Raw genomic sequence first — 13325 nt, 5'->3', positions numbered from 1 at the left:
AGACACATTTTTAGGCATTGTATTATGTATGTACATCCACTTATTGGTGTTGAGGTAGGTGCAATATGCAACTTGCATTTTAAGCTCATTCCCGAACTCGTAATGTCTGTATCCTCCTCTTTTCCCATGGCAAGCACTCCGGTTTCTGTATTATCGAAGTCAACCACTATCTTTCTTTTCTTTTAAAAATTATATTGGTTGGTTTCCATACAATTGCAATGTACTTGTTTTCCGATTTGACTTCTAAAATTTGCATATCTGTAATAAGTTGGATTCTGACCTCCTGTTGATTATTGAGCACAAAATAATTGAATTTGCATGTGATTAAATAGAATAATATCTCTGAATTTTCTTAATTGCTTCTCTTTTTTCTTATTTAAATTTTCTAACTACCAAATGTATGTTCTAGTATATTACTACAGGCATTGCACGTCCAAATACTCCGACTTATCAATCACATCTTTCAAAAGTAAACCTTCCTGATATTTTTTGAACCCAAGGGAATTCGATTTCTTTTCTAAGCAGCAAAAGCTTACACTAAATTTACGATCTTTAAATCTTTTGATAATAAAGCCAACTTTAAGCTTGGGTCCATGCGAAACGGCGGATAAACATAGCTTAGGTTACAAATTACACACTAATGGGTGAATGGTATTGATTCTTGTGTTACTCTCATAAGATGATGAAAAGTAAAAGTATGTTGGTTACAGTAATATATCCATATATAACCAAACTTTGGGACCATATTAAAGCTATTTTTAAGATGATCTAATTATGTTTAAATTTGACATAAAGTAAATTCACTAATTTTTTTGCTGGTGAGCTGGGGTTTAGATTATTAGTTCAATGGTTTTTCCATTCGGTATGGAATGATTAAAGGAAGAGACTAAATGACTTAAAACTAGATTCCTCTTTGCATTAAAACTCTAAAATAGTTAGTCCCACTACTTGGAATAACATTATGGTGCAAGTTGAAGTTATAGTGCCAAAACAAACCCTACTGTTTTTGCTTTATTTTTCCTAAAGCATCTCTTAACAAAACGCTTCCATTATGATATGATTAGTACGAGTATTTGTTTATTGGTTAATGTTATCATAGTGAGTGGTAGGGTTAGTGAATTGAACAAAGAATTTTTAGTAAAGATAAAACTTGTTTTAACATGCTCTATGTTACCCTACAGGCTGTTGGATAGTAATCAATATCATCATATAGATTGGCATGATCCGATGGTTGTTTGTTGGCGGATCTCACCATCCCGTTTGTTAAGTGAAAAGCCCGTCCAAATCTAACAAAATGTTTTCTGTATTTTACTATGAGTGGTTGTGATACTGCTAAATTAAAAATGCTCTAAATAGTGATAGATAAATAATTACTTTTTCTTTGAATGAACGCTATAAATTGTCTGTGGACATACATACAATTAGAAATAATCTGTATAATTTTTTTATTAAAAATGAGTTCAGCAAGTAACATCCACGAAAATATTCGAATGTTTTCAAGCATCTGTGAGAGCGACTAAGCTCGACACAATTGACCCCAAATTTGTCTACATGCATGAAGACGGATTGATATCGCTAGATTGCAATTTTGCCGTGTGTAAGCACCATCGCCTAACTTCCCCTTTCTGGCCACTTGCGTATCACCGGCCAACCAGAGACGTAAAAACACTTTTGCTCACGGAGACGGCTAGAAGACATGTGCAACTGTTGATGATCTCGATCCATATTGGCATATGATAAATGAAACCAAGCACAAGCAACCATCCTAGGTCCCATGACAATCAAAGCTATAAATAATTTAGGTGTAATTTCAAACAAGGGCACTCTCACACGCATACACACCATGGTTTGTGGTGTTTTATGTATAAGCATGCGCTGTTGCACACACACGCGAGAATCAATTCAAATCATACGGTCTTCCATGTACGTAAAATGATGATTTGCACGTGTATATCATCCGATTCAATAAGTTTTCATTTTAGGGTTCATATACTTTATTTCAGGGTTCATATACGGTATGTTTTGTAGGACCATTGATCCAAACAACTTTGTCCACAAAAAGAGAAACAATATTCATCCCCATACCACACTCTCTACGTATAGTGAAGAAGAAACCAACCTTCACTAAAACAGATGGATATATGGTCGGCTCTTTTATTGCTATAGCCTTTCTCATTATTCTTCTCCCACTACTTCATCTCACTCTCACTCTCAAAGACTAAAGCTTAATTGCATTGCGAAACCAGCACCCTATGACCCAAAACCATGTCATAACACTGCAAAGAATCCCAAATAAGTAGTGGAATCCTTGTAAAAATGCACATAATATATGTAGTAAGCTAGCTAGCTATAATAAGATCGCGATCAATGGAAGTCCATGTAACTGTGGGGAAGGAATAATACTAGATGGAAGAAAATTATAGGGTAGTAGAAGAAAGAAAGTGTTTGCTAACGAGAGCCATCCAATTCTTCTACCAAGTGTTGGCACTGTCGAGTTAATGGCGAGACGAAATTCCGACCTATCGAAAATGTGGCACGTGGATCAATAATTTTTCGGTCGCAAGTCACATATAAAGTCCTATCTTCATCATTCAGGTTTCGTCCCACGAAATCAAATCCTAGTTGGTTAGGAGAATTATATGGGTCAAACACCCATAATCCTAGTTCCATATTCATCTGAATATACCTTTTGTTTTCGAAAAATTTGATCACGACTTGTTATGGGTTGATGAATTTATCTTTTTCAAAACTTCCGATTATGACTTGTTATGGATTGATCCATCAATCGCTTTAGTTGAGTCGACTGATTCGATGCTTAGAGTTGAAGAAAGCTATGGACTAGATCTTTGGATATTCTCTTGCACTAGGCAATAACATGTGCATGCTTTACTTTCGGCATAACTAGTTTAACCGATTCATTTATAGCTATGCCTTGAAAAGACTTCTACATAACTTGAGCGTCCAAAATACTGTGGAAAATGATTGGTAACTTTTTTTTTTTTTTTTTAAGGCAGTTAAGTTCGTCGTGCACAATAAAGTTCATTTGCCATTGTGATCCAATATGTTTCATGATCCAAAGCATGACTCGTGACCTAAAATACCTACGGGACCTATAATATGCGCTTTGGGACTTAAAATATGCTACGCGACCTAAACTTTTGTCGCATAGTGATGCGTCTTTATCTCTTGAACAACATCCTAATTGCGTCGTGCACTATGGTGGCGAAATTTCAGTTCTTGGTTAACATTGCTTGAATGTGCAACACAAGCTTGAAAAGAAGCTTCACCTCATTTAATGACGCATTTTAAAGTGTGTATCACCCATAATATGCGTGTATTATATTACTACACCCGTTAAAGAACTTCATCCCAAATTTCAAAATATAAATTACCCTTAACAAGTTTCGTCAATTAGGATTTTCTGAATATATGTCTCATACCTTAACGCTCATAAAGTCCACAAGAATTCCAAAGTTTGTCCTAAACAACGATTGTGACCTTCCGAGCATATTTCTCATGTCGTATACTTAGAAATCCTAAATGAGTTTATAACGAAACTGGGAATATCAACTCGGAGACGTATGTTCCACACCACATGTTCAAGAACGCCAAGGAATTTTTTAACATGAGATCCTAAATGCACGTTCCATACCATAACATTCTGGAATCCTCAAAGTTCACGATGATAAAGTCAACAATTTGACAAAGATCATTGAATGTAGCAAGCACACTTTTTAGCGTAAAACTATGAGGTCCAACACCGGTACGTATTGTCACTAATATAGTAGGAGTTAACCGTCCTTAAAACGCCCCAAGACAGGTGAAGGATGATCGGTCCCAGTGTCTTCAACTGTCCGGCACGGTCTTCCAGGTATTCGACTATCTGTCGGGTCGTTAATTAAGGTCGGAAAAACTCACAGTACCCGACTAAGTCCAATACGATTTATAAAGTAAATGACGAGGTAGTTATGAATACTCTTTCCACACAACAGCTAGCCTGCTATTCCAAATTTACGTTTACCTTTCATGGAAAACTTTGTAGTCACATTACACTGATGAGTTTCTTATCTCAGAACTTCTATGATACCAACTGTATATGAGTCTATGAGAGAACGAAATATTCCTCCTCTATCGGCATGCTTGGCAGGCCGAAACTCCCCAATTCTCATTTGATGCAGTGACCGGTCCATAAAAATTCTAAGGCCACAACGCAAATGCACATCGATATGCCTTTCCAGATATACTTTCCAAGTATGATGCTCGAACAATAGTTTCCATACTAGCTCCATATCGTTCCAACTTATCCTTGTCCTGGAAACCATAAAGGTTAATACTGATGTATTTTGTAAGCATCAAGCCTTCACAATCGCTTTCCAGGAATACAACGTTGTCTTGGACTTGCACATAGGCCATCATAGACCTAATTTCATCTTTCCTACTTCCCTTCGACAATGAGCTGGATTCATGCACTGATCTTGCTTATATCAAGGGTGTATCAGCCAGGCTCATGCCATTCATCCCGTGCATCGTACTTACGATGCACATGTCTTACAAAAGCTCCCATAACTTGCAACCTTAGTTAGTTTCCTTTCTTTTCCATGCACGATCCACAGTTGGTGCAAGCCAATATCAAATAATTAACTTGATAGGAAATATAAGTATCTAGTGAATGGACTACAACTACCGTATCAAGTGTGTCGCAATCATCTCATAATTCGATGGAATGAGAAATAAGGAGCACAAATGCTGCAACGCGTTGCTGCCTATGTACCCTCCTTCATAGCTCGAATTATTAAGCACACACCGTAATTCATCAATCAAGGAACTAGCAACTAAAACCAACTCGTGTTGCAAGTTCAAAGGACAAGTAAAGCCTAATATGTATAGGCCAAGGGAATTTCGGAACTGATGCACCACTTAGCTCGAAATCATGTATACTCTTGTCAGGGTCATGCAATTTGGTGCAACACTCACCTTACCCATCAGATTGCATCAATATGATGCACTTATCAGTTTAGCAACACAACAATAATGATGCCTACAATCACGAAGCATTACTGAATAAAAAACACGACACAATGATGCTTCACATCATATATAAGTTATCGTCTAAGCTTATGGATTAAAGATGCCTACAATCACGAAGCATTACTGAATAAAAAACACGACACAATGATGCTTTCACATCATATATAAGTTATCGTATAAGCTTATGGATTAAAGATGCATTTCCTCTTGATGCACCTTCAAATCAACATCCCTTCCTTATGTATCTCTCATTCAAATTCTTACAAATGAATATTTTTGGATTAAAACCCATAATACTCGACCGAGTGATGTATCATCGTGATGCATTTTCAGTTCTCCAATGCTCACCTTGGAAATTCATAAATTTTAGTTATTAATCAATGTCCAACTTATGAAAATGTACCATAGTGATGCGTCTTAGCTCTTGCCCAACATCCCACTTGCATGATGCACTATAGTTGTATAATTTCAGTTCTTGGCCAACATGCTCTGAGTGCACAACACAAGCTTGACATGAATTTTCATTTTATTCAATGGCACATCCTAAAATATACATCATGCAAAAATACGGGTGCAACATAAAGCTTCTACTGTATTATAAAATATATCTCTCGTGACACGGAAATCTGCATCCCAACCCAAAATGTTTCCGTACGGTCCAAAAATTTTCTCGTGGCCCAAAATTCACGTCATTATTTATGTCTGAAAAGTTTTTATTTTTGGACATAAATTATTGTACATGCACCAGAATATCCGTTATAGATATAAATTTTCCCCTACGGTCCCAAATTGTCTAGTGAACTGAAATCTACAATGTCACCTTACATTTCGTATGTTGCCAACGATTTGCCGTAACTCATAACCAATGTAGTTAATATCGTTTATCGGTCTCGTATCGACCGGGTCCGATACACCTATACAAAAAGTAATATCGGTTTTTATCGGTGATACATCATTTAATATAGAATTTCAAATAATTATAAAATCATAATAAAAAATAATAAAAATCATATACATATCTCAAATTTCTAAAATACAAGGTGGTTTATTAGCCAATGTTATGATTGTTGTCCCATTATGCCGGTAAATCTTTTTTTATTATCCTTCATATTTTTCTTTTATATTTCTTTGCCTTGCAATCGAAATATGGTTTCCATATCATATTCTACCATATATAGCCATTGATTTTATATTATAAATATATTAGGGCATCTTACCTTCTCCAATTGACATCGTACTTGTCTGTAAAGGCTACATGCATGTTGATGAAAAATTTATTTACGAAGCCGATATTATCGGTGTACAAGTAAAACCGATATATCGGTCTGTAACGACCTATACAACCGATAATATCATTCTGTCTTTGTATCGCCGATATTTTCAATATCGTATAGGTATTTTCCTGTATCCAATAAAAACCTATAATATCGGCCTGTACAACAGATATTAACTACCTTGCTCATAACATGCGTTTATGATGTAAAATCTTTCCCGTAACCTAATTCACGATCCAAAATCTACCTTGTCATAATTTTTGTCCGCTTGTGATAACATATTTGGTCCATGGTCCAAAATTTTCTCCATTCATTCTTTATATAAAAACAAAGTTTTTTCGAGCGTTGTGGTTAATCGGATCTTCTGGTTGATTCTGGCCCCATCATATTTTAAACTTAGTAATAATATTAACACGATATATTTTTAAAACTTATACTTCCTACGTTTCAAAAAGACAGTCCGTTTTGACTTTGTCAAGATATTAAGGAGACCCTAGTAGTTTACATGCCTACCCTTAATTACTTGCCTAATTTATTTCAGTAAAACTGTTAGTAATAACAACTACCAAAAATTGTTATGGGATTGTAAATAGGAAATACAAAAAGGAATGAAGGATATATTTGTTTCCTTAATTACACAAATTTCATTAAAATTTTAGATTGGGTCTCATTAAAAAAGATTTTATAAATAGAAAAACTTAAGGGTATATTAGAGAGTTCATTGGAAAAATATGACTATAAACAGAAGCTGGACATAACTTTGAAACAGAACAAAATGGAATAGAGGACAGTTTTCTTGAAACAAAGGGAGTAGAATTTTATGATGTTGCCAAAAATACATTAAAAAATCTTTGTGGAGATATTTAATTCTAATTATTAGAACTTCATTGATATAATCACATCAAAATTTTCTTTTTTCATCATGATTCCATCAAAAACTTAAATCGATCGTAAGAAAAACAAATTTAAAAATCAATCATAAGAAAAACAATAAAAAAAGGTCCAGTGTACACTGTCCAATTACACTTTTTATAGCTAAAAGAAACCAAAATATTATACTTCCAAGCTTCTGAAAATTAAATTAATGTTGATTATGACTACAATGAAATTAATTAAAACTTCGATAAAATGTATAAAATCAAAATTCATGGAGTTGTGAATGCTTACAGCAGATCGAACCAAACTTCCTCTTCCGCAAACATATTGATTATTAATCCTGCACAATAATTGAAATACAAAATTGTTAATAGAAAATCGTAATAAACAATCAACCATATCAAGTAAAATTTCGAAAACAAATGAACCAAAAATATTAGTAGAAAAGTATAATACATTCATTTCACCATAAAAATAAAATATTATTATTCCTTTTAAAAAATAATAATAATATCGAAATAATATCTGTTTTTAGCTCGGTATGAGATGCTCAATATTTTGTACAAAAACAAAATTTATAAATTCTAGATATATTTAGATTTCACTAACATTATTCTCCAAAATAGCATCGTTTTGGAGGGCTCAGTTAGAGCTATCAATTAGTAACCCGGCCCGCGGGTTGACCCTAGCCCGGCTTGTTTCAACCCGGCTTCGCTGGGCTTGTTTCCTAAACGGGCCGGGCTAGGTCTGTTATATCTGACCCTAATAGAAAACAAGTCGGGCTAGGTCTACCCCGCAGGTTACCAGCCAACCCGTTAAATTATGATAATAACCTGTTATCGGAGGTATCGATAGTATTTCACCTGCTACCCAGGTAACCGGGTACTTCTTCTTATTCTTATCTAAGTTTTCTAAAGAAAGAGAAATCAGAAAACTTCTCTTCAATTTTTAGATATGGAGTCTGGACTGGAGGTATTCGTCTCTTTTTCTCTCCCTGCATGTATTTTAGTTGGAGTCTGGACTGGAGTCACTGGACTCTGGAGGTATTCGTAATCAGGTAAAGTGTCTAACTTAAAACTAAATAGGGTTGTTTTTTCTATTCTGAGTTCTAGATTAGATTTTTATCTTTAAGTTTAACTATAATGATCTTTTTTTTTTAATTTTCTAACTATCTGTTTGATTTTCAGGGGTTAGGGCTTTATTCGTAATCAACTAACCAAGTTTTATCCTTTAGGTTGTTTTTTCACTTCTAAGTTATAGATTAGATTTTGATCTTTAAGTTTAACTTTAATGATCTTTTTTTTTTAATTTTCTAACTATCTGTTTGATTTTCAGGGGTTAGGGCTTTACCTTTAGACTACCGTTGAAGAAAAATAGGAAAAATTGGCCGATGATTTTACTTCTACTTTCCTAATCTAGGTGAGTAGTTCTAAGTTTTTAATGCATAACTTGTCTTTAAGTATTGTTAGGTGTTTGTGGAAATGATTCTTAGAACCCCAATCCCCTTTTCACGAATTTTTATCATTTATTGTTAACTCATGTCTCTTAATGTCAATCTATCTCTTAATGTCAATCTATAATAAATTAATAATGCATAGCTTGCTTACGTTATGCTTGTGAATATTTATTTGAATTACAAAGGTTTACTGATTCTGAAAATGGAAATGAACTCCATATGCAGCATGTCAGAATCAGAAAGCACATGTTTTATTTTGGCTTACATGAAAGTGTAAAAAAGCATACTTTTGTTGGCTTTGCCTTTGCCAGTTTGGGATGTGTACTTGTTGGGATTTTCATTATTGACAGCTCTAGTCCCCTGTGATGTAGCTCAAGGCTTACTAATTTTGATTTTTGAATTCTTTATGTAGCTTCCTAAAATGTCAGTTGAAGAATACCATGACGATGTCATGAGTGAAGAGGATATCACAGTAGTAGAGTCGATGACAATTCAAGAGCATGCTTCAAAGAAAAGGAAATTTACATCAAAAGTATGGAATGATTTTGATTGGTCACGAGACAAAGATGGTAAAGAAAAGGCTACGTGCAAGCATTGTGGGCAGGAATATGCTTATGACAGTCAGAAAGGAGGAACATCAACTATGTCAAGGCATTTAAAGAAGTGCCCTAGACTGAAGATGCAAGATGTGGGGCAACTTTTGTTATCTACAAATAATGGAGAACTGGCTACTCGTGCACGCAAAATAGATCAATCAAAGTTTCGGGATTTAGTTGCAAGACTAATTATTGGTAAAAATCTCCCCTTTAATTGTGTAGAATGGACTGAATTTAGGGAGTTATGTAGTTATCTGAATGTCGATGTTGAAACCATATCAAGGAATACTACAAGGTCTGATATTCTTAAAATGCATAAGTTCCAAAAAGAAGTTATTCGCAAGAAATTACAATGTGCTCCAGGTAAAATATGTCTAACATCAGACATGTGGACCTCCGTCAACACCACTGGATACATAAGTTTAACAGTACACTTTGTTGATCAAGATTGGGTATTGCAGAAGTTTCTTTTAAATTTTTCTCCACTGCCACCACCCCATACTGGTCAAGCACTTTCAAATAAGTTATTTCTGATGTTAAATGATTGGGGAATTGAAGGAAAAGTAACCAGCATCACTTTGGATAACTCTGCATCAAATACTTCATGTGTTAAGATAATGAAGAGTCGATTCATTGCAAGGAATGTTATGTCGGATACTGGGAAAAGAAACTTTCATATAAGGTGTTGTGCTAACATAATAAATCTTATTGTAAGAGATGGACTGACAAAGATTGATCCAGCAGTAATCAAGATAAGGTTAGCAGTGAAGTACCTTAAAGGTTCACAAAGAAGAAAACAAAATTTCTTGGATACTGTCAGCGATTTAGGAATGTCAGTAAAGATGGGTGTTCGACAAGATGTTAAGACAAGATGGAATTCTACTTATCTTATGTTGCAAAGTTGTATTTCGTATGAAAAAGTCTTCACTCATTTGAGGTTGGTGGACCCTGACTATGCAGAGTCTCCTAATGGGGAAGAATGGGAGCAAATCAAAGTGGTCACGAAGTTTCTCAAGGTTTTTTATGACCTCACGACTCTATTCTCTGGAAACAAGTATCCTACTTCTAATTTTTATTTTGATAGGGTTTGTCAGATTAAAGTATTATTAGATCAAGAGACAACTAATGACATTGAGTTCATCAGAAACATGGCGAAGAAAATGCAAGAAAATTTTTCCAAGTATTGGAAAAAATTGAGTCCAATATTGGCAATGGCAGTTGTTTTAGACCCTCGATTGAAGTTTGAATTTGTAGAGTTTACTTTAGAAAAGGTGTATCCTGTTGAGCGTGAAACGAAGAAGGAAGTTGATATTATTAGAAAAAGGATGGCGGCACTCTATAAAGAGTATCATACGGCGTCAACTTTAAGAGGTTCGACAACCAATGAAACTCAGAATTCGGTAACTGTAAATGGTGGGAATTATGGACGCAATGGAAGTGCTTTTATGCAGGTGATATTTCTTTAAGTTTTAACTGCTTGAACATTTCTATAACTGTCCATATAGAACTGGTAGTTAATTGTTGAAGTTTTTTGATGCAGGAATTTGCCGCGGCAAAAAAAAAATGGTGGTCAACAATCTGACAAGTCATAACTAGAACAATATCTAAGTGAGTCATCAGGATCAATGTCAACTGATTTTGACATCTTGAAGTATTGGAGAAGCCAAGAACTACGATACCCTAATCTTACAAGAATGGAAACCGATATTTTATCAATTCCTATTTCAACTGTTTCTTCGGAATCTGCATTTAGCCTTGGGGGAAGGGTACTTGACAGATATCGCAGCTCCTTATCACCTGAAAGTGCCGAGGCATTGATAACAACTCGTGATTGGATATATGGAATCGGTAAGAGGCTAAGTTTCTTGAGTAATATTTAAAATTAGTTGTAAGTCTATTTAACAATATATATGAGATTGATAATTACTTATTTTCAATTATATGTAGGAGCTGCATCAACTGATGTTGAGGAAGTGAAAGATAATGATATTAGTGAGGATGTATTGGCATTTGAGCTAGCAAACAACAATGAGGCAGTAAGTTCTTATGCGTCTAATTAGTATCCGTACTTCAGCGATATAAAGCGGGTAATTATGAAAATTCTATTTATTTACATTAACACATCCTTTTGTTTGATATACTTTTTGATGGAAATTACAGATTCATACTGGAGCATCTTGAAGTGATACACTTCTAGAATCTAGACACACAATTACAAAGATACATGGAAAAAGAACATTTTTTGGGCACTGATTTACGAAATATTTTGGACTTCCATATGATATCACTGTCTCCTATTTTTTGTATAAATATGAAGGGAGACACTAACGATATATATTGTATATGTGACTGCATATGAGGGTTTAGGTTGTGATTCAATATTTCAAAGTCAGTTCAGTAGACGGTAGCTTCAGTTCAGTACTTCAGTTTGTCCACTTTTGTATATAAAAGGACAAACATAGATAATAGTTACTGTCACTTTGAGGATTCTTATATGAATCACAATCCTGGACCTATATCCTTAATTCCTTATTAATGAATATGAATTATATGATACTTTTTGTGCAGGAATTGGTTGTTATTGTGGTCTCCTCTTCACTAGTGATGAAGTGTTTTAGACTTTTAGTAGGTGATACTGTGGTAAACTGGTAGGCAGTAAAAGTGGAAGTTTGTATTTTTTTTTTGGTTTTATATATGTATGTAACTATGTCTATGTATTCCACTCCACAACTTTGGTTTGGTTCATTTCAATCATGTTTTAGTTGTATTGTGGAATCTGTAATCTGTTTTCAATATGCACTTTTTAGTATTTAGACTTGTGATTGTTTACCATATTCATATTTTTAGCACAAAATAATAAAGTCAAATTTACCAGCCAACCCGCAACCCGTCAGAGCCAACCCATCTAGGGCTAGGGTTGGGGTTTTGGGCTTGTACATGAACAGTACTAGGGCTAGGGATGACCCTAACCCGTCCATGGATTGTCAAGCTAGGGCCGGGTTGACCCTAACTTGCCCGGTTGACAACTATAGGCTCAGTGTATCTCTATAAAAGTTTTCCTTTGTCCGTCTGCTTTATATAGAATTCAATTAAGCCTAGAAATTCCATTAATATAAATTGATATTCTTATTCTTATATTTAATTTAATTATGGTAGCAAGAGTTATCCTTTGGAATATTTTTAGTAATCAAAATCATTTTATTATTCCTTTAAAAAAATAATAATATTGAAATAATATCTATTTTTAGCTCGGCAGGAGATGCTCAATATTTTTTGTACAAAAATACAAACCATTCATTCCTTTCCAATGTTCTTATTTTTTTATTATTAAACCATAAGAAAAAAAAATAAAAAAAATCCTATTCTTAGCTATGGAGGAAATGCTCAATATTTTTGTACAAAAATATTTCTATTGTAAAAGGTAAACATCTAGGAATAAATGTATCCATAAATAAATTTTAGGTGCATCTTAGAAGTAATGGTCATATTTGAAGAAATATTGTATTATAGAAAATCTTAAAATATGGAAAACAAATATTTAAAGGAGAGATTTTTTTTTCCATGAAGTAATGGTCTATTTTGCATGAAATCGTTGCAAAAGTGCTAACCGGAGCTGCAGTGGGGGAGGAAGTAGTGATAGGGCGACATATGATGAAATCAAGGGACACACCGTTCCAATTATTTCGGTGAAAATTTCCTTTATAATGCACATGGAAAGAAGCAGGGCACATATCTTACACAATGCGGGATTCTACTTGAAATCAACATTTTTCGATGAGAATGACTATCCGACATACATTGGCATTTTAGATACAACTAAGGGACAATCAAAATAAAATATTACTATCATGAAAAGAACGATTCACCAGATGGATGTACAAAAATTATTGTCCGCCAACATATTCCTGACAATTCCAGATCTATAAACCATATTTTTCTCCAAGCACTGAATGAGAATCGTGAACAGAAGGTTAAAGTGATTTGGATTCAGATTTGGTTCCTTAGGGGTATTTATTTAGAGTTTTCCTTTTATTTTTTCTTTGGAGTACAATTGCTTGATTTCTTAGGAACTACATTTAGGTAGATTTTTTTGGA

General features: G+C 34.3%; 1 protein-coding gene across 1 annotated transcript; it reads left to right on the top strand.

Annotated features, from left to right (window-relative positions):
* Positions 1 to 9055: 9055 nt before the first annotated feature.
* LOC113305333 (zinc finger BED domain-containing protein RICESLEEPER 2-like) lies at positions 9056 to 10696 on the top strand. Its single transcript, XM_026554391.1, has one exon. The coding sequence runs from the start codon at positions 9056 to 9058 to the stop codon at positions 10694 to 10696; it is 1641 nt and encodes a 546-aa protein (XP_026410176.1).
* The last annotated feature ends 2629 nt before the right edge of the window (positions 10697 to 13325 follow it).

This window comes from Papaver somniferum, chromosome 8 (genome assembly GCF_003573695.1).
Source record: "Papaver somniferum cultivar HN1 chromosome 8, ASM357369v1, whole genome shotgun sequence".
Taxonomy (NCBI): domain Eukaryota; kingdom Viridiplantae; phylum Streptophyta; class Magnoliopsida; order Ranunculales; family Papaveraceae; genus Papaver; species Papaver somniferum.
This window is presented reverse-complemented; position numbering and strand designations above follow the sequence as displayed.